This window comes from Miscanthus floridulus, chromosome 1 (assembly GCF_019320115.1).
Source record: "Miscanthus floridulus cultivar M001 chromosome 1, ASM1932011v1, whole genome shotgun sequence".
Lineage (NCBI taxonomy): Eukaryota > Viridiplantae > Streptophyta > Magnoliopsida > Poales > Poaceae > Miscanthus > Miscanthus floridulus.
In genome coordinates this window covers 195,341,394-195,363,293 of record NC_089580.1, presented here as the reverse complement: position 1 = coordinate 195,363,293, position 21,900 = coordinate 195,341,394, and the positions used below count along the sequence as shown (strand labels likewise).

Below are 21,900 nucleotides of genomic sequence, written 5' to 3'. Positions count from 1 at the left end.
CGTGAAGCAATTTATGAATCACTCAATGCATGTTTCGTGGAAGCATCCTGCATGCAAAGCAAGAATGACGCCTACGTCAAGTGATTAGCTTACCGTGTTACTCCAGATGATTTCAGTTTCAGTACTTCAGTATATGACGAGCTGCAATCACCAAGGGATGGCTTCGTCCCTTGAACTCTCAGAAAAAAAAATAGATGGAGACGTCGTGTGAGCTGAGAACCTGCCGTGGATTCGTGGTATTCGTACATACGCAAAACATCACCGGTCCCTCCCGTTGCATGTCCTTCTCCGGGCTCCCGATTACAACGGCTCATTCCGCTCTGTCTCGTCCTTTGTCGGCATTGCCGTTGAAGATTCCACGTCCTGTCTGTGGTCTGTCGATGTGCAGGCGCGCCTTCGTCAGATCAGGGCGCGCTCGCTGCACCTGCACAGACACAGTTGTGGCATTGTCCTCAGGTGGGGGGCCGCTGTGGCTCTCTCCACGACCCCATCCAACTGCCGTGCGTGCCTTTCTTTCTGATCTGTGAAACCGAGTGGAGAGTTGTGTTAGATTGATCTTCTAATTGGCCCAAGGGTCTTTGGATCCACGGTTATGATCGGGGATATCCAACCACTCCATGGTTTGGTAGATCCTCATCGCATAGCATCATAAAAAAAAAAGAGGTGGGGCCCGGGACACAAGACACGAGAATCACCTGAGCCGCCAGACGTCCCACCTATAGTCTCTAAACCCTAAACCGATCTAGTGAGGGGGCGTTGCCAGCGACGGGAAGACTGCCACTGGCCACCGCCGCCACTGTGTCCGCGACTTCACCGCCGGACCTCACCGCGTCACCGACAAGGACACCATGGCAAGCTCGTCTTCTACGAAGGCAGCTGATGGTTTGCACCTCCGCAACCCCTCTCTCTTTCATTCTATCTATAAACCCCGTACTAGTTCATATTGTAGAACTTGCTATTTATCCCAAATGTCAGTACCCATGCTAGATCTATGGCTAGATGATCCTGTAAATTCTATCAATGGTATCGGTAGCCTAACTAGGTGTAGATCTAGCTTATCAGGGTAGAAAATCGAGTACAAGAATGAAGGAGGGGTTTCGACTTGTGAATCGGATTGAACCCCAACCCGAAACCCTAACCCAAACCCTAACCCTAGAAGAATGGACGGAGAGGGGAAGAGACCTACCCGGTTTTTCTCGCCGCCGTCACCACCGCCGTCGCGAGGGAAGAAGCTCCGCCGCCGCCTCGCCGGCACGCAGAGAGATAGCCGAGCCACGCTCGTCACCGTGCACGTGAGCCTCGACCGAGGGCACCATCACAGGACCGCTCGATGGCGCCGCACTCACCCACTAGGGAGCGCGTGCTCCGACGAGGGGACCTATGGCGGCACCAGCCAGATCTAGGGTTTAGGGAGAGTCTCCACCGTAGCGCGTGTGGGGGTGCAAAGAGCACCACCGCGGCGCCGCTCGACGGCGCCGCGCGCTGATCCAGCCACACGCGTGCACCGGCGAAGGGCGCCACGGCGACGCTACCACACCTCTCTCTCTCGGGCCGTCGTGGTTCGGAGTGAGAGTGGGAGAGAGAGCCGACGTCGTGGCGAAGAGAGAGGAGTGAGCTAGGGTTCGGGGAGCGTCGCCAACGCCGGGTTTTTTATCCGGCGAGATCAACGCGCTGCCGTCGATCTCCATCCAACGGCTCAGAGCAATCGGACCTGATTTGGCCTAGGCGGGAATGCAAATTCCTGGCCCAGACCCAGGTTGCGGCCTGGGCGAGGAGGAGCGGGCGCGCACGCGCTGTGTTGGGCCGATGATGAGCCACGAGCGCGGGCATGCGGGCAATTTTTCGCCGCTGGGCCGAGCACTGTTTCAACGAGCTGGGCCAAATGAACGGTAGAAACTCAGTTACTGTTTTACTCATTTTCAGAAGCAAATTTTGATGATTTTAGTCCAGTTTCAATCTCTGTCAAAATTTGAACCAACAAGATAATTTTTTCCATAGAGTAGATTAATACAATTAAATGCTTCTGAAAAGTAGATAAATAATGAGTTAAATACACTGGCGGCCCTTAAACTTATAGCTCTGTGCCACTTAGGTCCATGAACTCTTAAACTCAAAATCCAGCTCCCTGAACTTGTTAAGTCGTGCATCGCAGGTCCATGTCCCTTCATGTAGCTGCTGACTAGGACAAATTTTATAAAAAAACACCTCCCTCTTCTTCCCCTTCCGGAAGCGCATCAAGCACTGCTCCGGTGGTTGGCTCCACCACTCCTCCGCGCGCAAGCAGAAGCACCAGCAGCTCAACTTGGAGGTGCTTAGGCCACTAGAGATGTGCCAAAGCAGCTCGGCCAAGGCGCTCCATGAGTGACGCCATGAGCACGTGCAACAGAGGGAGCAACATCCTCGGCACTCGCCTTGTGCAGTCACACGGACTAGAGCGGGCGGTGGCGGTGCTGGCGGAGGGTGCGGCGAGCGCCTGGTGCTGCGCATGCACCGCCACGACCACCCCGCGTGCTGCGGCCTTACCTATAGCACATGGAGTCTGTGGGCGACGAGATGGAGCAGCACCGCCGCGAGCTACGGTGGTTCGCCAGCGTCGACGTGGACGCGGCCACAGGCAGTACCGCCGGAACAGCTCGGCCAGTAGCATGCACGTCGTGTCCACCACCACCCCCTAGGAGGCGCACTGTTTGTTCCCGGGCACCGGTTGCGCCGTCTCCGGCCCATTGGACTAGAGGTGCAGCAGCAGCTTGGCGTCGACGTCATCGAGGAATCGCTCCGGCACGAACTCCTCGGGGCGGTCGAACACCTCGGGGTCTCACATCGCCAGCGGCTGGTACCTACATAGCACCTCATCCTTGGACACCTGGTACGTGGCGCCACCATGGGATTGCAGCATGAAGTCCCTACGCGCGTGGCCGAACTACAGCGGGACCGACGGCTGCATCCGGAGCATCTCGTACACCGTGGACCGCACCTGAGGCATGGACTCTCGGACGACGTCGAACCCAAACCCGGTGTTGGTGTCTTTGTCCATGGCGCGCCGCACCTCGTCCCGTAGGCGCGGGCACAGCCCCATGGCATCGGCAGCGTCGCCGACCTTAGTGACGAGGAAGGGCAGGAAGACAGAGAAGCCACTGAAGGCATTGAAGTTGAGCACGAAGAGGATGTTGTTGATGGCGTCCTTCTTACCGATGTCATGCTGCGTCTTGGCATAGGCGATGGCCTCGACATCGTGTTTCTCGACGAAGCGGTAGAGCAAGTAGTAGCCCAGCCAGATGAGGAAGGACGGTAGTGGGAAGGAGTGGATGAGAAGCTCCTCCAGTGGCTGGATGAGGCTGACCTTCTAGGTGGGTAGGATCTGTAGCGCTAGCCACAGTGTCGAGCATGGCGCCGACACCGACGTGGAAATCGACGGGCCAGCTGCGGGCGCTGTGGTGGAGGAGGTCCATGGCGAAGGTCTTGATGCGCGCGTGCTCGGCCTCCTCGGTGTCGAGGTAGACGCCAACGCGGGTGTCCGCCGGTGAAGCCGGTGCCCGGGTTGTAGGGCCCGATGAGGATGTCGCGCTTGTCGACGAGGTCAGGGTCGAAGAGCATGGTGAAGGCGGTGGCGTCGACGATGGCGACCACGCGCGGGTCGATGCTGACGAAGAAAGGGAAGGTGGGTGGGATGTTGGTGCAGAACACGGTGCTATGGTGCGCCGCCGCACGCTTCTAGAAGGGGAAGAAGAGGGAGGTGTTTTTTTATAAAATTTATTCTAGTCAGCAACTACATGAAGGGGGCATGGACCTACGATGCACGACTTAACAAGTTTAGGGAGCTAGATTTCGAGTTTAAGAGTTCGTGGACCTAAGTGGCACAGAGCTATAAGTTTATGGGCCGCCAGTGTATTTAACTCATAAATAATTTTTTCATGTTTCCACTGCAATGTTAAAGTTTCTTATCTTCTAATTAATTTTGAACCAACAGGAGAATTTAATTTGAAAAGTAGTCTTTTTTTTTGTCAGTAAATTATAATATTGTTATTTTTCTGATCAACATTGATAATAGCAATATTATAATGTTTATTCATAAGTTTTACATGCATTAATTCTATTTCTGCCCAACGGTGATGTAGAATTAGTGTATAAGAATGTTGTATGTTTTAATTTTGACCAACGTTAAATTAAAGCATGCAATAATGATATCATATTTTTTTACTATCTCTGACGGTGTTTTTCAGGACTCAGTCCAATGGCTTTTATCTCGCACATACCGCCTCTTGAAGGGGACAACTACAGGGTATGGCGAGAGAAGTATGAACTAGCACTTGCGCTATCTGAAAATGACCTAGCGCTTACCTCCCTGTGTCAGACTGAGCTAGTGGAAACAGTGAGGGAAGATAATGAGACTGATGCTGATTTCACTGCTCTGCAGCGAGATCATGCAGAAGTGCAGATGAAATATGATCTCAAACGTAAGAAATGAGATATTTCAAACCGCAAGTGCTTGATGGTGGCTAAGTCCATTATTTCAAATGCAATAAGAGGGTCTATCCTAGATTGTGATACCGCCACAGAGTATCTTAAGAAAGTGGAGAGTCTGTTTACTAGCCCTTCAAAGGCTTATGCCAGTACTTTGATTAAGAAATTGTTTAATGAGAAATACAGTGGTGGCGGTATTAGAGAGCACATACTGAAGATGAGCAACACGGCTTTGAAGCTGAAGCCAATGGATTTGGGGCTCAAGGATGAGTTCCTTATTCATTTGGTTTTTGCTTCCTTACCTAAGGAATATGAAACTTTTGTTATAAATTACAACATGCAGCCCGATAAGTGGGATATAGAGAAGCTCATCGTAATGTGTGTTCAAGAAGAGGAGAGGCTTAAAAGCTCACAGGATGACTCTGCTAACCTTGTGAAGGACAACAAAAAAATAATTTCAATAAGAATGCCAAACCTCAAGAGAAAGTCCCTCAGAATGTCCACCATCAGAAGAACAACAATGCTTAAGTTGAGAAGGATCAGTGTAAATAGTGCAAGAAGCATGGACATTACTAGAGGGACTGTCTAGACTTCCTAAAGAGCCTTGTGAAGAGAGATGAGGATATCATTACATTCATAGATGAATCCTTGTATTTAAGTTATGCAAAATCTACTTGGTGGATTGATTCAGGTGCAACTGTTTATGTTGTAAATTCATTACAGGGATTCCATACGAGGAGGACCCTACAAAGAGGAGAAAGAAGAATTAAAGTTGCAAATGGAGTTTGAAGCTAAAGTTGAAGCCATTAGAGATCTCTCTCTAGAATTAGATAATGGTTTTAGACTACAGCTTTCAGATATTCTTTATGTACCCTCTTTGTGTAGAAACTTGATAAGTGTCTCATGACTAGATGATGATGGATATAATTATCATTTTGGTAGTGGCAAATATTGGATTGTGATTAAAAATAAGTGTGTTGGTCTTGCCTTTCAACAAGACAAGCTTTATTTATTATCACTTTCTGAGAGTGTGAGTGATGTGAGCACTGAGATTGAGAATGCTTTCTCGTCTATGAATGCAACAAATAAGCGGAAGAGAGTGCATGATGTATCTTCAAAATTATTGCACTGTCGTTTAGACCATATTTTAAGGGGGAGAATAGAGAGATTGATTAAGAAATCAATTCTTCCGCCTTTAGAATTTTTAGATTTAGAACAATGTATAGATTGCATAAAAGAAAAGTACGTTAAGAAAATAAAGAAAGATGCCAAACGAAGCGTAGGAATTTTAGAAATAGTTCACACAGACATCTGTGGTCCTTTTTTCTATGAAGAGTGTGGATGGTTATGATTCTTTTATAACATTCATAGATGATTATTCTCATTTTGGCTATATTTATCCAATTAAGGAAAGATCTGAAGCATTGGATAAATTTAAGATATTTAAGGCTAAAGTAGAAAATCAGCATAACTTAAAGATTAAGGTAGTAAGATCCGACCGTGGGGGAGAGTACTATGGTCGACATACCCCATATGACCAAGTTGCTAGACCTTTTACAAGGTTCTTACAGAAAAATGGCATAGTAGCTCAGTATTCTACACCGGGCGAGCCTCAGTAGAATGGAGTAGCTAAAAGACGCAACCGTACCTTAATGGATATGGTAAAAAGTATGATAAGTTACTCTTCTTTACCGATAAGTTTATGGATAGAGACGTTGAAAACCACCATTCATATTCTTAATCGAGTGCCAAGTAAGTCAGTGCCCAAAACACCATATGAGTTGTGGACAGGAAAGGAACCCTCACTTAACTATTTACGTGTGTGGGGTTGTCTAGTCGAGGCAAAAGTTTTTAACCCAAACATAGAAAAGCTAGACTCCAAGACAATCGGCTGCCATTTCATTGGCTATCCAAAAAAGTCAAAAAGTTATCGCTTCTATTGTCCTGATAGACAAACGAAGTTTGTAGAAACAAGACATGTTGTCTTATTGGAGGATGATATGATCAGGGGGAGCATGGTAGCGCGAGAAATTAGCTTTGAAGAGAAGCGGGTATACGTGCCCACTTTTATGGTTTAGGAGCATTCTTCATGCTACCTGTTGTTGCTGTACCAATAGTGCAAGACACTGCAGTAACAGCACTGTTGTTAGTTCTCCTATGGCAACAATGAATGAACATGAGGAGCCTATACTTCAGGATCCCCTAGAACCCGTTGTCACATATGAGGGAGAGCAACAACGGCATCATATAGAACAAGCGTCATCTAATGAGGCCCCTAGAAGGTCTCAAAGAGTCAGGAGATCAACCATTCCTGATGATTATGAAGTTTATGAATGTGAGTAATTTCAAATTGAGGGTGATCCCACCTCATTTGAAGAAGACACGAGAAGCGCTCATTCATCCAAGTAGCTTGAAGCCATGGAAGATGAAATGAAATCGATGAAAACCAACGGTATTTGAAACTTAGAAATAATTCCTAAAGGAGCCAAGACAGTAGGCTATAAATGGGTCTACAAAATAAAAACATGACTCCAAAGGGAATATAGAAAGATTTAAAAGCGCGACTTGTGGCGAAAGGTTTCACGCAAAGAGAAGGTGTCGGTGCAGAAAGTGACCAACACGTAAATATTTGTAGTTTTGCTGTACGTTGTGATCGGAGGTGGCCTAGCACTCAATGACACAGGGTTTATACTGGTTCAGGCAACGTGCCCTACGTCTAGTTTGAGTCGGTCGGTGACTTTATTCCTGAGCCCAAGTACTCGAAGTTTGCTGTAGGGTTATAAACGGAAGGGAGAAAGATGGGGGTACAAGAGGTTCGATCAGACTCTGGTCCAAAGGGCCGAGAGTGACAGGAGCCTCGCTATATGCTAAGTGTTCGAGCATGTGCTTGTGGTTTGAACCTGGTGGTTCCGTTGTTGTGTACTAGTAAACTTGATCGATCTTTTTGTTGGGAGGGAGCACATCTCCTTTTATAGACGAAGGGGATGGCTTTACAAGTGAGAGAGAGAGAGAGTATGTATGCTACTAAGTCTTGTTGCCCATGTCGATGGGTACAAGATGATGGTAGGCATCCACAATACTGTTTAATGTCAGATGCACATAGAAAGTTGTGTCGTCTTCTTCTGGTATGGCAGACGTCGGTGCCCGCCATACTGTTGATGCCAAGAGGTATGCAGGGGATTTTACCATGTTCGCCTGGTACGGTAAATGTCGGCACCCACAACACTGTTGATGCCCAGAGGCATGTGGGGGGAGCCTTACCGTGTTTGTCTGGTATGGGAGTTGATGACGCCCACAACACTGTAGAGAAAATGTCGGCGCCTATAACACTGCTTGTGTTCTGTTATGCTAGGGAGGTCACAGGATACTGCCCTGCAGGTGCACATGGTACATTACTCGGTATTGCGATTGACTTGGGTGCCCTGCTTTACTTTTTCCGTCCGTTCCCTGGTCCTTACCGAGCGGGCGTCCCCGGTCAATTGGTCCCAGTCGGCTCTGATTGCGCCAGTCGAAGAAAAGCTATAAGCAGGGGTTCGGCGCATCCCTGGTTGGAGACGCGGGTCGGAGTCAAAAAGTGGTGTTTGGCCAGACCCTCCAGTCGGAGAGGCCGTCTGGCGGTGGGCTGGTGTTGAAAGCGGGTGTTGTTCCTTCTTCATGAGGCCTTCCGGTCGGAGAGGCGGGCCGGAGTCGGAAGCGGACGCCATTCCTCCTCGGTCAAGCCTTCCGGTCGGAGATTGGATTGTCTTTCTGGCCTGTCATTTTTATGGGTTTTGGGCCGGCCCATGAGTTACGCGTCGTTTGCAACGTTGTCTGCTGGACCGAGCCTTTTTGGAAAGCCGGTCCATAAGGGACTCTGGATTTATGAACCCAACAGAAGGTATAGATTATAATGAGATATTTTCTCCAGTCTCATGTAAGGATTCCTTTAGAATCATAATGGCGCTTGTAGCACATTACGATTTAGAATTACATCAGATTAATGTAAAGACGACGTTCCTAAACGGGGATCTAGAGGAAAATATTTACATGGCACAACCGAAAGGTTTCGTTGTGGAAGGAAAAGAACATATGGAATACCGCCTGAAGAAATCCATTTACAGATTAAAACAAGCTTCAAGACACTGGTATTTGAAGTTTGATAGTACAATAAAAAAATTTAGGTTTCAAGAAAATGTAGAGGATAATTACGTTTATGCAAAGTTCAAGAATGGAGAATATATTTTTCTAGTCTTGTATGTGGATGACATCTTGCTCGGTAGCAGTGATGTTAATCTACTACTAGAAACAAAGAAGTTATTGTCCTCAAAGTTTGATATGAAGGATCTCGGTGAAGCTTCGTTCGTCCTAGGAATAGAGATTCACCGAGATAGAGAAAATGAGGTTTTAGAATTATCACAAAAGGCATATTTAGAAAAAATTTCTAAAGAAATACAGTATGCAAAATTATAAGTCTTCACTGCTCCTATAGTCAAGAGCGATAGATATGAGGAATTTCAATGTCTCGAGAACCAATATGAGATCGATCATCGAGATATAGAGAATTGCTCTGTTGATAATCTGCTGCACTGGAGGAAAGGACCTGCTGGCAAGGTCCATATCCTACATCATCCTGACAGAAGAAAAGAAGAAATGTGTTCTTCTCAAGTTCATATTAGACGAGTACTTGCCTTGAATTTATTAGCAATGAAGTGGAATCATGGCTCGACAGTATTATTGTGGACAACTGCACTGTATGAAATCTATAAAACTTAGGTCCCGTTCGGTGACTAAAAAATATTGTTCTAATTAAATTATTGGTAGAGAAAAATACTGTTCTGATTGAAAAAAATACGTTGCAACAGGACCGCCACCCGGCGGCCCCGGGGGACCGTGGGCGCTAGCTCCAGGCCCGCGTTGAATGCCCTGACCGTGCATGCGGGCGGCCACAGCCGACAGCGGCCATCGAGCAACAAATCTGCAGCCTGTTCGGTTGGCTGCGGTTTGTCGTAAATTATAGTAAATTTTTAGTCAGAATAGTATTTTTCTCTCACATAAATCAGTTATTTGTATTTTTTTTATAAACCAGCAACAATATGAACCAGTCAACCGAACAGGCTGATGGTGGCCCGGTCCGGACAGAGCCGGAGCAGGCTTGAATCCGCTCACAGGTACAGGTCTTTTTTTTTTTGGGTAGGGAGTGGTTTTTTTTTCTCTTAATTCCATTAATCAACCACGTCGGCTAAATCGCCTGACACTAAGAACATGATATATTCCGGCACTCCGGCGAACACTGAGGTCTGAGCCTCTTCACTCTTGCTACCTAAAGCAGCTAATTCATGAGCAACGCGGTTACATTCACGCGCCAATTCCTTCACTTCGTGCACGAGCCCTCCGACCAGAGAGTCTGAACTCATTCCCTTTTAACTGCTTCAACAACTTGCACCATATTCGTTTGATCGTATCAGCCATGATACAGTGTTTTTCTCTTATAACAAAACAGCATCAGCCGGCTTATAAACCACAGAAACGATCAAACGACCAGGGTGTTGTTTTGCATCTGTCTCCAGCTCCAGAATTTGAATGCCAAGATGTATCGCTGCGCCTAGTCCTTGGAGACACGCCAGCAACTCCATGTGCAGGGGACTGCAGGCTAAATCTTTACGGCCCCAACCTGATTGGATAACAGCCCCAGATTCATCCCTAATTACGTAACCCCAACCACCACTCGCCTCTTGAATTTTGAAGGAGCCGTCGACATTCAACTTCAGCACGCCCTGTTGGGGGCGTTGCCATCTTCGCCTCCCATGTCTACAGACTAGCCCCGGCGCAGGTGACTCCATCTTCGCCAGCTCCAAGGTCCCTTTTGCTGCCGCCCATCAGCAGCCTCGCCCTCGCGAAAGCTTGGATACTAGTGATTTGCGCGCACCCATGCGCGCGAGTGATGGCCGTGGTTGTACTTCTTAAATTGAATAACTTGACAAAGGAATAACATGGTAGGCTGAAACAACCGTGGGAACGTTCAAACACTACACATATATTACACGAGACATAGAAGGTGGCCAAATACTACTTAGATCTTACAGGAAACAGTTGCACACCGGGATGCTAGCTGTCCAAATTACACAAAGGAGCCATTTTGAGGTTAGCAAAAGTCACAGTAGCACATGCGCGCGTGATAACATTTCAATTTAGTTCAGTGTTCAATATAATAAGTATATAAGTAGCAAAAGTATGCATGCATTGCTCAGCATCAAGGTCAAGGAGGCAGAGGGATATTATAAAAGCAGTCTTGTTCGAAACTAATATACATAGATAGCTAGGTCTAACATAGCTGATATCATGATACAGCAGGTATGGTCACGGTCTGACATTTTTCTACTTTACATAAGGCACCGCTCAAAACCTGAAGCATCATTCTCCTACTCTGATAGGGAAGCCACCGCTCATCAATTCAAAGCTCCAACCATCAGTGTGGTCCTTCACCTCTATCCAAAACCATCTCAACATCTTCATGTCTGTATGACAGCATTTCTGAAACATAGCATAGTTAGAGTAGTCAATAGTGATTGCGTTATGAATCCACTCGTTCCAAAGTCTGAAACATAAAGAAACAATGCAAGGGTAGCCAATAGTGATTGAGTTATGAATCCACTCGTTCCAAAGTCTGAAACATAAAGAAACAATGCAAGGGTAATAGCTTGCTCTTTCCAGCTATTCAATGATGGAATAGGCGCAATTCATAATGAATCACATCTCCACCAATTTGAGTTGAACTCCTCGAGGTTGACATTGTTTCTTAATAAAAAGAACTTTTCAGAGACACGGGTGAGCTCACAAAATAAGAAACAATGCCATCTAAGTTCTATATGTGACCCCGGAGGCCATCAACATAAGATCTGCTCATTGAATGCCAACACAGAAGAAGCCACTTAGCTTGCACCTGCATTGGAAAATTAGCATAGAGATTTACACCACTACAGATGCAACCTTCAGTATGGCCAGCTATTCACCGTAGATTGGCAATCGAATGGCTTAGAGAATTTTTGCTATCGTGGCCATGCTGAGGCCGCGCCGTGGCCACACCAAATCATATCTTTAGATAGGGCAACCATGCATGCGGCGGCGACTGCGGGCAGGCACACGCATCAATTGTCTGCAGGCCAGTGACGCAACGACAACGGGTCAGGCGGGCCGCGGGCAGGCAATGTGGCCCAGCGCCCAGGGCGCCGCTTCCGTGCAACTGTTAACGCCTTAACGGCAGGTAAAGTGGACCAGGAGAATTATACGGCCTTGTTACCCATATATGTTAGGGTAGGTTCAAATAAAACTTTGAACTAAATTTCACCTTAATCCATCCAACACACGTAGATTGAGGTGAATCTGATAACATCAAATAAAGCCTACAGTGGACATGGATATCTCTGGATGTATAAATATAGAAAATCATCCAAAAAATGTGTACTTCGATTTGCTAGAAAAAAAGAGATAAAACTTGGCACAGCCACAGTATATTTATAGATGTACTTTTCCTTGCGAAAATTTTATAGATGTACTTTGTCGTAAAGTTAAGATAGAAAATTGTTCTGTGAAAGTTTCACTGAAAATAACAAAATTCACGTACATGTACTGTATAGACTAAAAAATGTCTTTTAAGTGCAGTGCACCTGAAAAATATCATTGTTATATGTGCCACGCTTTTAATCAAGTTTTTCTTTTCATGCGTACGCAACCGTGCTTTTTATGAACTTCCACTGTATATCTTCCGTCGATCGTATCCAAGTGGAGATGTGATAAACACGAGATGGCACCGCAACCGCAACCGCAACCGCAACCGCTTTAGCCGAATTCTATGAGTGATGGCTACATCAAGGGCACTGAAGCATGCCTTGGGTCGTCAATAACTCAAATTTGTGTGGAAGCAAGTGCAATTGTAGGGTCTATTTAGTTGGGTAGAATGATGTGGTCTTTGATAAAAATATATAGTATACTAGGTAGCGTGTCCGTGTATTGCTACGGGACAGCTAAACTTTTATACTAAAAACACATAGATCGCACGATAAGATAATAATACTGTGAAATTAAATATCGACGTTAAAGTAACATTTAAGTTAAAAACCAAAGTTCGTGAAATTAACACAGTCACGGAGAGCGCGGCGTCACAAGCTCACAAACTCTACTGTATAGACCTTTTCGTGCTAAGGCTACATGATATTTCATAATAATGCAAATCAAACAAGCAAAAGACAATGCATATCTTGGTATTAAAGCATAGAATGAGATATAAGGTTCTTGGAGAGAGAGAGGGGGAGAAAGGGGAGGGAGTTAGGGAGGGAGAGGGAGAGAGATATTATTTTAATTTGTCACTTAGCCATACAATGAAGCCTAAAGCACAAAGCCAAAAATCACACAAACTAAGTGGAGGTGCAAAATTGTAACATTTGAACTTGAGTCTTACCAAAAGCTAACAGCAATAACTTGCAAGATTACTATATTCTCAATGCAATGAGTTCAGCTAGCCATCAATTTAACACTTTCAGAGATGAATTTTTTTTTACAAAACTGCATCCCATTCAAAAGAAACGCTATAATTATGGTAACTCAATCTAATATCATAAATGATGATTCCCCTAAACAACATATAGGCCTTAAAGAGGAGTTATATCCTTCAATCTGAGAATACTCATTTTGTATCAATTAACTCCATACTTTAAATTTACCAAAATATTTGATAATTCAGCAATAAATCATCGTAAGCACCTAACCTTTTTGCACATTCATTCAAACGCCCTCAGATCCACACCATGCCACACAAAAACTTTATCCGATTCACTCTGATTTTTGGCTAAACGTCTTGCATCTTGATTGACAGAGGAACAGCGAACGCACACGACGGGCAAGGTCAAATTGGGAGAGGATGCTGTCAACAGCCTTGATGGTCATGTCAATGTTCTCGTGTGCCATCCGGATTGCGTGCGTCCTCACCTGCAACCCCACCAAGCAGAGAACGTGTAGATCTATTTCAGAAAAGTTTATGAAACAAATAAAATCTAAATCTCTATCCTCTCTGGCCGAATGTCTTCACAATGTGTCGAAGCAGGCTCCCCAATGAACTCACAGTCTTGTCCAGTGTGAGAAGCAACAACAGACAACCTACCACGAGGGTCGGTTTAAGTTATAGTTCATTATTTGTCACTAGATAGCTCAAAGATCTGAAATGCAATGGATCACTAAAAAGAAATGATACAACAGTATTACGTGTGAGTTGTAATGTTATCTTGAATCAAGTCAATTTGAATGGATGATTTAGAGATGCGTCACTTCTTGGGAGCAGTTTCTTATCATTCATGTCTTAAATCAATTAGACTGCTTGGTTGTAAAGCTAGATATAATTCATGAAAAGACATTAAACTGGAAGCAGCAGAACAAGGTTGTAAAGAACAAATGCTCCATACCTGTGGGCATAACATGCACTGAAAATTTTGAAGTCTCCACTGCTTGGGATTAACATCTTCCTTTTTCAACTTCTGAATGAGCTGCGGCCCAAGTCTCTCCTCAGAAACATCTGTGTAGTTATTTGCCGAATGAAATGTAACATGAAAACAAAGCACACCGATTAAAGGGCAGTTCTACATCTAATTGTTATAAGCAGAATGAAAATAATGAAATTGTAAAAAAAAAAGTAGCAGCCTATGTGCTCGAGAGCACTGAAACTGTAGAAAAGTGATTTTTTTAGGCGTAGTCGGTGCATATCACCAATTAAAAAAAATTAGAACAGTGTTTTTAGAACTGTTTCAAAAAATAATAACCACTAAATGGGACCATGCATTTTATAGAACATTTTGTTCTTCCAGTGATAAGATGAAACGTCACAAGGCATATAGAGAAATGGGAAAGTAAAGCAACAACGAATGAGAGAAGCCGTGTAAAAATCGGCGGATAGTACGTGGACTGTGAACTTTTGGCAAGTTCATTTAAAAGCCAAAAAGATGGCCAGCTCCTCCGCCTGCGCCTCTATACACGTCGGCTTACATGTTTTACACCGCACGATCTGTTGGTTGACGGCCACCGTGCCTCTTGTTATGTTGGTAGGTGGGTGCCTGATTCTCTAACTGTTCTCTCCTCTTACCTTTGAGCTTCTCGGTTTGGCTTCTGTCCGAATCCACTTCTGCCTTCGTTTCTGTGACCTTGCCTTCCGATTCGGCCATCAATAATTGCGTCCTCGGCTTCTCCCCAATCGGCCTGCTATCATTTTCTCTTCCCTTCTCTCGGCCTGTTGCTCCGCTGCTCGCCCGCTCTCCTCTCCTTCCGCCTCCTTCGCCGCCGGCGCTTCTTTGTACGCTACCGCTGCTGCCCCTCCTCGGCGGCCTCGCGCCGCCGCAGGGCCTGGGGTGCGGGCTCGGCTCCGCCTCCTTGGGGCTGTCTAGCATTCTACTGGGAGCCATCATCGGGGCCTGCGGACGGCCGTCGCGGTTCCGCCATCCAGGGAAGCGGCTGTTCCCACGGAGAGCCTCGCTGTCATACTGTTGCCTCTCTTCTATCTTATCCACCCTTCTGCGCTACATGTGGTCCGGTTCGCTCTTCGGTGTGCCAATGTCTGATTTGGTTGCTTCGTTGCCCCTGTAGGTTCCCCTCATCGTTGCTGCTGCGTTCATTGTCGACACATGCCTCTGAGTTGTGGCCAGGGGTCGCTGCTCTGCCATTCCGCCATGCGTCTGTGCCACTGGAGAATCTCGCCATCGTCTAGTTGGTGCGCGCTGATTTTATTCACCTGCTTCCGTCTCATTGTGTATTATAGATGCATTTCGGTTCTCTGTTTCCTGTGCCCTTGCCTGATTCGACCGCTCCGTTCCCCCTGCAGGTTCCAGTCGGCGCCATTGTTGTCCCTGTTGGTTGCCTGTTCTTTCCAGGTCCGTCCTTCAGCCTGCCTGCCTTGTGCGTCTCCTTTTCTTATGTTCATCTAAGATATTATACATCCTCACTGATGCAGCGTTTTGGGTTTCTTATCTTGCACGAACGTCGTGTTTGTGTAGGCTTGCGTGAGTTTGGAATTTTAAAAAAGGGGGTTCTGTGTGTTTTGGACAAAACATCAAAAACAAGGGAAAATGTTCTGTTTCCGCATGTCCTACTTAGCTGTTTTACAGGCTGTGGCGCAGCATTGCTGCCTTTCTTATGTCTCCGTTATACGGCAGACAGTAGAGGATGGGACTAATTTGTATGGTGTTGAGTTGCAGCTGCCCCAGCACGCTGCTCAAGGCCCATCTGGCACCACACTTTTCTTCTAGGCTCCCCCGGGTTTACCAGCTTCTTCTGCTTATGAGACTGCATCTTTGCAAGCCCTGGTACACTTACAGACCACGATTGGTTTCATTATAGCTGATTACAGTATTCACGGTTTAGTGTTGTATAGGAATTTAGCTCGCCATCTTTTCCCAATTGCAAATAGAGGTATCCACCTAGCTAGGCTGGTTATTGCTACTTCCAGTGATGCTGGCGCACCCTGTCCGCTGCTCCTGGCGGTTGCGCAGCAGCTAATTGATCAAGTAGGTTCCGTTCCAGACGGAATGGTGTTTTAGCGTCTGATGGTGCTCTCCAAATTTTTGTTACCTGTTTTCCTAACCTTTGTTTCGTGGTTCATGCTTCCCGCTTGTCTTCACAGCATGTTACACCTTGTTCTTTCCTGTATGTTGACTAGGTTTCCCATGGTTCCTCTCAGTTTGCTTCAATGTTTCATAGTCGTCAGTTTAGTTCCCACAGCAGTGTGCCTTTCTCATTTGTGCCTAATTTACTAACCCTCGATAAGTTCATGATTCCTCATTCCTGGCTAATTGACTCATCCACACTGACTGCATGCTTTGTTTTAGTTTCTTTGCATATGTGTTTTTTCTGTTCTTACGTGCTTCGACCACCCTTTGTCTATAACAACCTGCCTGGGTCTATCAACTGCTGCCTCACCGTGTCGGTTCTTTGGTTCTCAAAAAAAACAAGCAAACAATATTTTCTGGTTCTTTGTTTGCTATGATTATCTGCACAGTGCTCGCCGTGAATGGAGTCGTCTGTTCCATGTAGTGGCGACCTGCACAGTATGTTCTTTTTATTCTATTTTACCTGCTTCCTATATGCTGTTTGCTCCGGTTGTTGCACACGTTCCTATTTGTTGCACTAACTTACCGGTTGCCCTGCCAGTGGATGGCTTGGTGCGCCTGCATGCCTCTGCTGCCACCTCCTCGGCTCCCCGCACTAGGCAACGTATGTACCTAGCACTATTGCGCATCTCCTCTTCCTTCTACTACATTATTAATAGGTTGTGTGATGTTTCTCAACTCAGGTCGTGCTTCATCCCATCCTGCTGATACGTCTGGTCTGTTCTCGCTGCGCCGCGATTCCTTACAGCTAGATTCCTCGCTTCCATTACTGCTGGCCCATCGCGCGCCGCAGCGTATGTGCTACCTTCCTTCTTGTTGCTTATCTTAGTGGGCATGCGCTACCGGACTTTGTTAATATCTGTCCTTTCTATTAGGTACTGCACCCTCTGATGAGCCAGGCGGCTCTTGTCCTCCTGTTCAGCCGGACCGTTTGTTACGGTTAGGCCCTTCTACTGCAGCTCCACCAAGATCTCGTGCGTGGCGCCGCCTTTTCCACCAGCAGCCCGCCTCGCCGACGCATGTCCAGTCGTCGGACCCTTCTTCTCGTGTGGGCGGTTCATTGCGGTCAGGGTCTTCGCCTCAGCAAAATGCAGCAAGTCGCGTCAGACGCCGTGCGTTCTGCTTGCCATTCCATGGTTTGTGGTCCTCTTGTCAGATTATGAGTGCTATCTCTAAAATTCCGAGCTCCTACGTAGGTACCAGCACATCCTATGTTATTCGAAGTTCTGATCCCACAGCTTCTAGGCAAAAGAGGAGGCGCCTTCTATAGCAGCACCAGCTGGTTTGGGGAGGTAACAGCCACGCTTGCCTTCTATATATTATCCGCATCTTACTCGCCGAGCCATCCCTTCATGGTTTCTTTCCTCTTCAGGAGCTGCTGCTGTTCGTAGTGCAGACCCTGTCTGTGGCCAGTTTGATCCGGAGTTTGTTAATGCGCTCAAAGGTACAGACTCAGCCTATGCTCCGCGGCCTATGCCATCCTTTGCCTTCATATAGCAACGTGTTGCTTCTGTCATTCCATCTATCGTGCCACTATTGTTCATCCCTTTTCTCCTCCTTTGTTCTACAGTATCCTATCGTGAACGGTCTTACTATGGAGGACCTTCGCATGAATGTTCTAGCTGCCAGGCTATTTTTTGGCATGCTGAAAGAGTTGCAAAAGAGTCACGCCAGGGTTCACAGGATATCATCTATAACAAATGCTGTAGAGGAGGCAAGGTTATCATACCTCCGTTCCCACCTCGGCCAGAACCTTTGGCTTCGCTTGCCAGGTTCAATGGTGGCACTGCTTCTAACAAGTTTATGCGGACCATCAGGCAGTACAATTGCATTTTTGCTTTCATGTCTATGGGTGCAAACATAGACCGATCCATCAACAATGGTGGAGGCCCTCCTGTCTTCAAAATCTACGGTCAGATTCATCACTGCATAGGTTCCTTGCTGCCCCCAGAAGACACTCCTCCCAAGTTTATCCAACTCTATGTTTATGACACATCAAACGAGGTTCGCAACAGAATAAGTGTGCTCAGCCATGATGACAGGCGAGGCACGGATTTCGATCCCACTATTGTTTAGGCTCTGGCTGATATGCTTGATGAGCACAACCCTTTAGTGCAGCAATTCAGGATGGCCAGAGATAGGCTGTCTGAGGAAGACACTGAGGAGTTTGTCATTCAGATTGTGGGGCCTCGTGATGGAGACCCACCGCAATACAGCCTACCAGCCACTGAAGAGCTTGCCATGCTTGTTGTGGCAGACTTTGGTCCTAAGGCGTTCGAACGAGATATTGTTGTACAGACATGGGCAGGTGAATTGAAGCAGATTTTAGCTGTTCATCTAGCCTTCATGGCAATGCAGTCCTTTGCTCTTCCCATATGCTGAGCGTGGGTTCCAGATTGGAGTTCTATATGCTGGTTTTACGGCAACAGAAGAGAATACGTACAACAAAGTCACAATGCAGGATTATTTCTGCTACATGTTTCATTATAGAAGGAACCAGCCGAATCCGTACCTTTGTTTCGGTGCATTAGCTAGCCAAGCTAAAGTTGATGCAAGAGCTTGTGTTGATGAAAATACGCTTAGTTACTTAATCAAGAACCAAGCAGATATTCACATGAAAAGTATCCAAGGCATCTGTGATGCTATTAGTAAAGGGTCTACGCACGGTGATGAAATGGGTAAAATGACAGTGTTACCAGCTTCGTTCACTGGTGGCAGGCGCTATATGATTCAAAATTACCATGATGGAATAGCTATCTACCGAGAGTACGCCCCCTAGATTTCTTTGTTACTTTTACATGCAATCCTAAATGGTTGGAGGTCGCAGAGGGTATATTTGATCCTGGTCAAAAACCGACCGATAGATCCGATATCATCGTAAGAGTGTTCAATATGAAACTGGAGGAGCTTCTACATGATATTAGACCTGGGACTATTTTTGGAGTATGCACTGCAGGTAATGTGTTTCTACGTTGCCTGCTCATAGTCCCTAGCGTTCCTACTAGGTGCATGCTTCCACTAAAGTTTCCATCTTGCCTTTCGCTCTACCTCATGTGCCTGTGTTTCTAGATTCTAAACATCATGTCTGCTTCTCCATGCAGTCCTACACACCGTCGAGTTTCAGAAACGTGGTCTCCTGCATGTGCATATTATCTTGTGGACCGCATCAGACACATCAAATCCCACTCCTGGGATGATCGATACTTACAGATCTGCTGAGATACCGGATCCGAGCATTGATCCGTTAGGGTATGCTCTTGTTGCCGAACACATGATCCATGGGCCGTGTGGTGCTGACAATCCCAGGTGCCCCTGCATGAAGGATGACAAGTGCTCCAAGCGTTTCCCCAAGCCGTATCAGCCAGAGACCTCTATCAGTTCTAATGGATTTGCTGTGCACAGAAGAGGGCAGAATGATTTTTTTGTCGAGAAGAGTGGTTTCAAAATGGATAATAGATGGGTCGTTCCACACAACATGTCTTTGCTAAAAAGATATCAGGCTCATATTAATGTTGAGTGGTGCAATAAAACCACTTTCAGTAAGTACCTATTCAAGTATGTGACAAAGGGTGCTGATTGCAGCAAAGTTTATTTAGAAAGAGTCAGGCGTGCTGTTGCTGTGCCATACGACAGGCAGACAGAGACAGTTAATGAGATAAAGGAGTATTTGGACTGCCGATACATTTGCGACCAAGATGCGTGCTGGCGGATGTTTGGCTACGACATCCATAGACACCATCCAGCTGTTGAAAGAATGCCTATGCACCTTCCTAATGAAAATTTTGTCACTTTTAGTGCAAGACAGAGGATGGACAGGCTGTTGTCTGTAGAATTCCTCAAAAAAAACAATGCTAACAGAATGGTTCATGTGCAACGAGTTCAATCCTAACGCTAGAACCTTGACGTACCCTCAGTTTCCTTCTGAGTGGAGGTGGGAGCACAAGGAAAGAAAGTGGAAAAAAGGAAAACTCACCAAGGTAAGATAGGCCGTATGCACTATGTTCATCCTTCAGTGGGTGAAAGATATTATCTATGGCTCTTATTACTGACAGCTAAAGGATGTACAAGTTTTGAGGATGTGAGGTTCCATAACCGGTTATACCACAGAACGTTCAAGGAAGCATGTAGATCGAGAGGCCTACTCGGCGATGATCAAGAATGGTACGATGCCTTTGACGAGGCTGCTGCCTGGGCCACCTCTAGCCAATTGCGCATCCTTTTTGTAACAATGGTGCTTTTTTGTGAGGTTGGAGACGAAAACACTTTCTTTGAAAAGGTTTGGAGACATTTATGCGACGATATCCAATATCAGTATAGAGAGACTATTGGTGATCCCAACTACCGGTTGCCTGATGACATTACTAAACACTACCTGCTAGATGAACTAGCAAGATTGTTTGCACAAGGTGGCAGGGACATAAGGAAGTTCAATCTCCCTTCTAAAAATCATGCTGCGTATCCTGAATCTTATAACCGTCTCATTGAAGAGGAACTTTCCCATCCTATTGACCCTCTCCTCGACATGGACAATCCCACAGCCTCTCTGAACGCTGACCAGACACATGCATTCACTACAATTGTGCAGAGGGTATTAGATGAAGAACCTGGACTCTTCTTTGTATCAGGATATGGAGGAACTGGGAAGACCTTCCTGTGGAATCGCATTGTTTCTTATGTAAGAGCTAAGCAAAGAATAGTGTTAACTGTCACTTCGTCTGGTGTAGCCGCGCTGCTTCTTCCAGGAGGGCGGACAGCTCATTCAAGATTTAAAATACCATGTGATCTAGACGATGACACAATATGTGACATCAGTAGAGGCAATATGTTGGTTGAGCTTATTGAGATGGCAAGCTTGGTTATTTGGGACGAAGCTTTTATGACAAATGGAAGAGCGTTTGAGGCTCTTGATCGAACCTTTAGAGACATTGATCGAATTGTGCATAGGGTTTTTTCTGTTTCAGGCATCAAAACTAATGCCGACCTCACACACCAGTTAATCTCATCTCTTCCAACCGAGTTTAGACAGGCAGCAGCTGATATACCACAGTCACAGGAACTATGCGATCCACTGGACGAACTAACGCTTACCATAGACTACTACCACAAAAACGTGCAAAAGCTGCATGGATACTACGAAACCAACAAGGTACGCTTCTAACATCCAGCTAAGTGTCTCATCTACTACCGCTACCTCACATATTCAGAAACAATGGATGCCTATGCTTTCAGCAAAAATACATCTCAACCAGACTGCAGACAGAAACGCCGAGCCTAGCAGGCAACCGCTGGGATTGGATGAATGCAACAGAAGAATGATGTACATCAGCATCATCATGCATCGCCTATCACCAGACCTTCACCAGCACCACCACACATCGGCAGTGCTACTACCACCGAAGACAACTATTTGTGTACGCCGGCTTAGAGATCGGCTACCGTGTATAGCTTTTCCACTATAAAATACTTATCCCTGTAATATATTTCAATAGACCTGTATAACCTCTGAACGTGCTACCATGCGAGCGCGCGGAATCGCGCGCCAATCGACTAGTTAACTACAATTTTGTTGGCTCCAGGCAGCCTCCGGAACTCTCTAGATCATAGTTGTGATCATGGACTTTTTAAAAATTAGCATTAAGTGCCTATAGTAAAATATTATTACATACATATTCGTTAATACAACAGCCGCATGAAGTGTATGATCTGTAAACCCTGGATTATTTAGAAACGAAGCTAATGAGTTTGGCAAACAATATGAGGTCATGTAGATTATACAGTAAAATAAATAGATCCAGGGTAGCACTGGCATGAGTATAAC

General features: G+C 46.0%; 1 protein-coding gene and 1 pseudogene across 13 annotated transcripts; one reads left to right on the top strand and one right to left on the bottom strand.

Moving 5' to 3' along the window:
• Nucleotides 1–2,728: 2,728 nt before the first annotated feature.
• Nucleotides 2,729–14,882, bottom strand: LOC136469489 (probable inactive linolenate hydroperoxide lyase; annotated as a pseudogene).
• LOC136553149 (uncharacterized) lies at nt 14,678–21,685 on the top strand. 13 transcript variants are annotated; one of them, XM_066544592.1, is made up of 11 exons: nt 14,678–15,187; nt 15,299–15,347; nt 16,507–16,520; nt 16,624–16,686; nt 16,766–16,876; nt 16,958–17,194; nt 17,279–17,374; nt 17,455–17,526; nt 17,653–19,038; nt 19,184–21,228; nt 21,312–21,685. In XM_066544592.1, exons 10-11 carry the CDS (start codon nt 20,074–20,076, stop codon nt 21,396–21,398), a joined length of 1,242 nt encoding a protein of 413 aa, XP_066400689.1. In that variant the 5' UTR covers nt 14,678–15,187; nt 15,299–15,347; nt 16,507–16,520; nt 16,624–16,686; nt 16,766–16,876; nt 16,958–17,194; nt 17,279–17,374; nt 17,455–17,526; nt 17,653–19,038; nt 19,184–20,073; the 3' UTR covers nt 21,399–21,685. The 13 variants fall into 13 exon arrangements, with proteins under 13 accessions (XP_066400689.1, XP_066400686.1, XP_066400685.1 ...); XM_066544589.1 differs by having other exon boundaries at nt 16,472–16,520; XM_066544588.1 differs by having other exon boundaries at nt 15,672–16,520.
• Nucleotides 21,686–21,900: the final 215 nt, after the last annotated feature.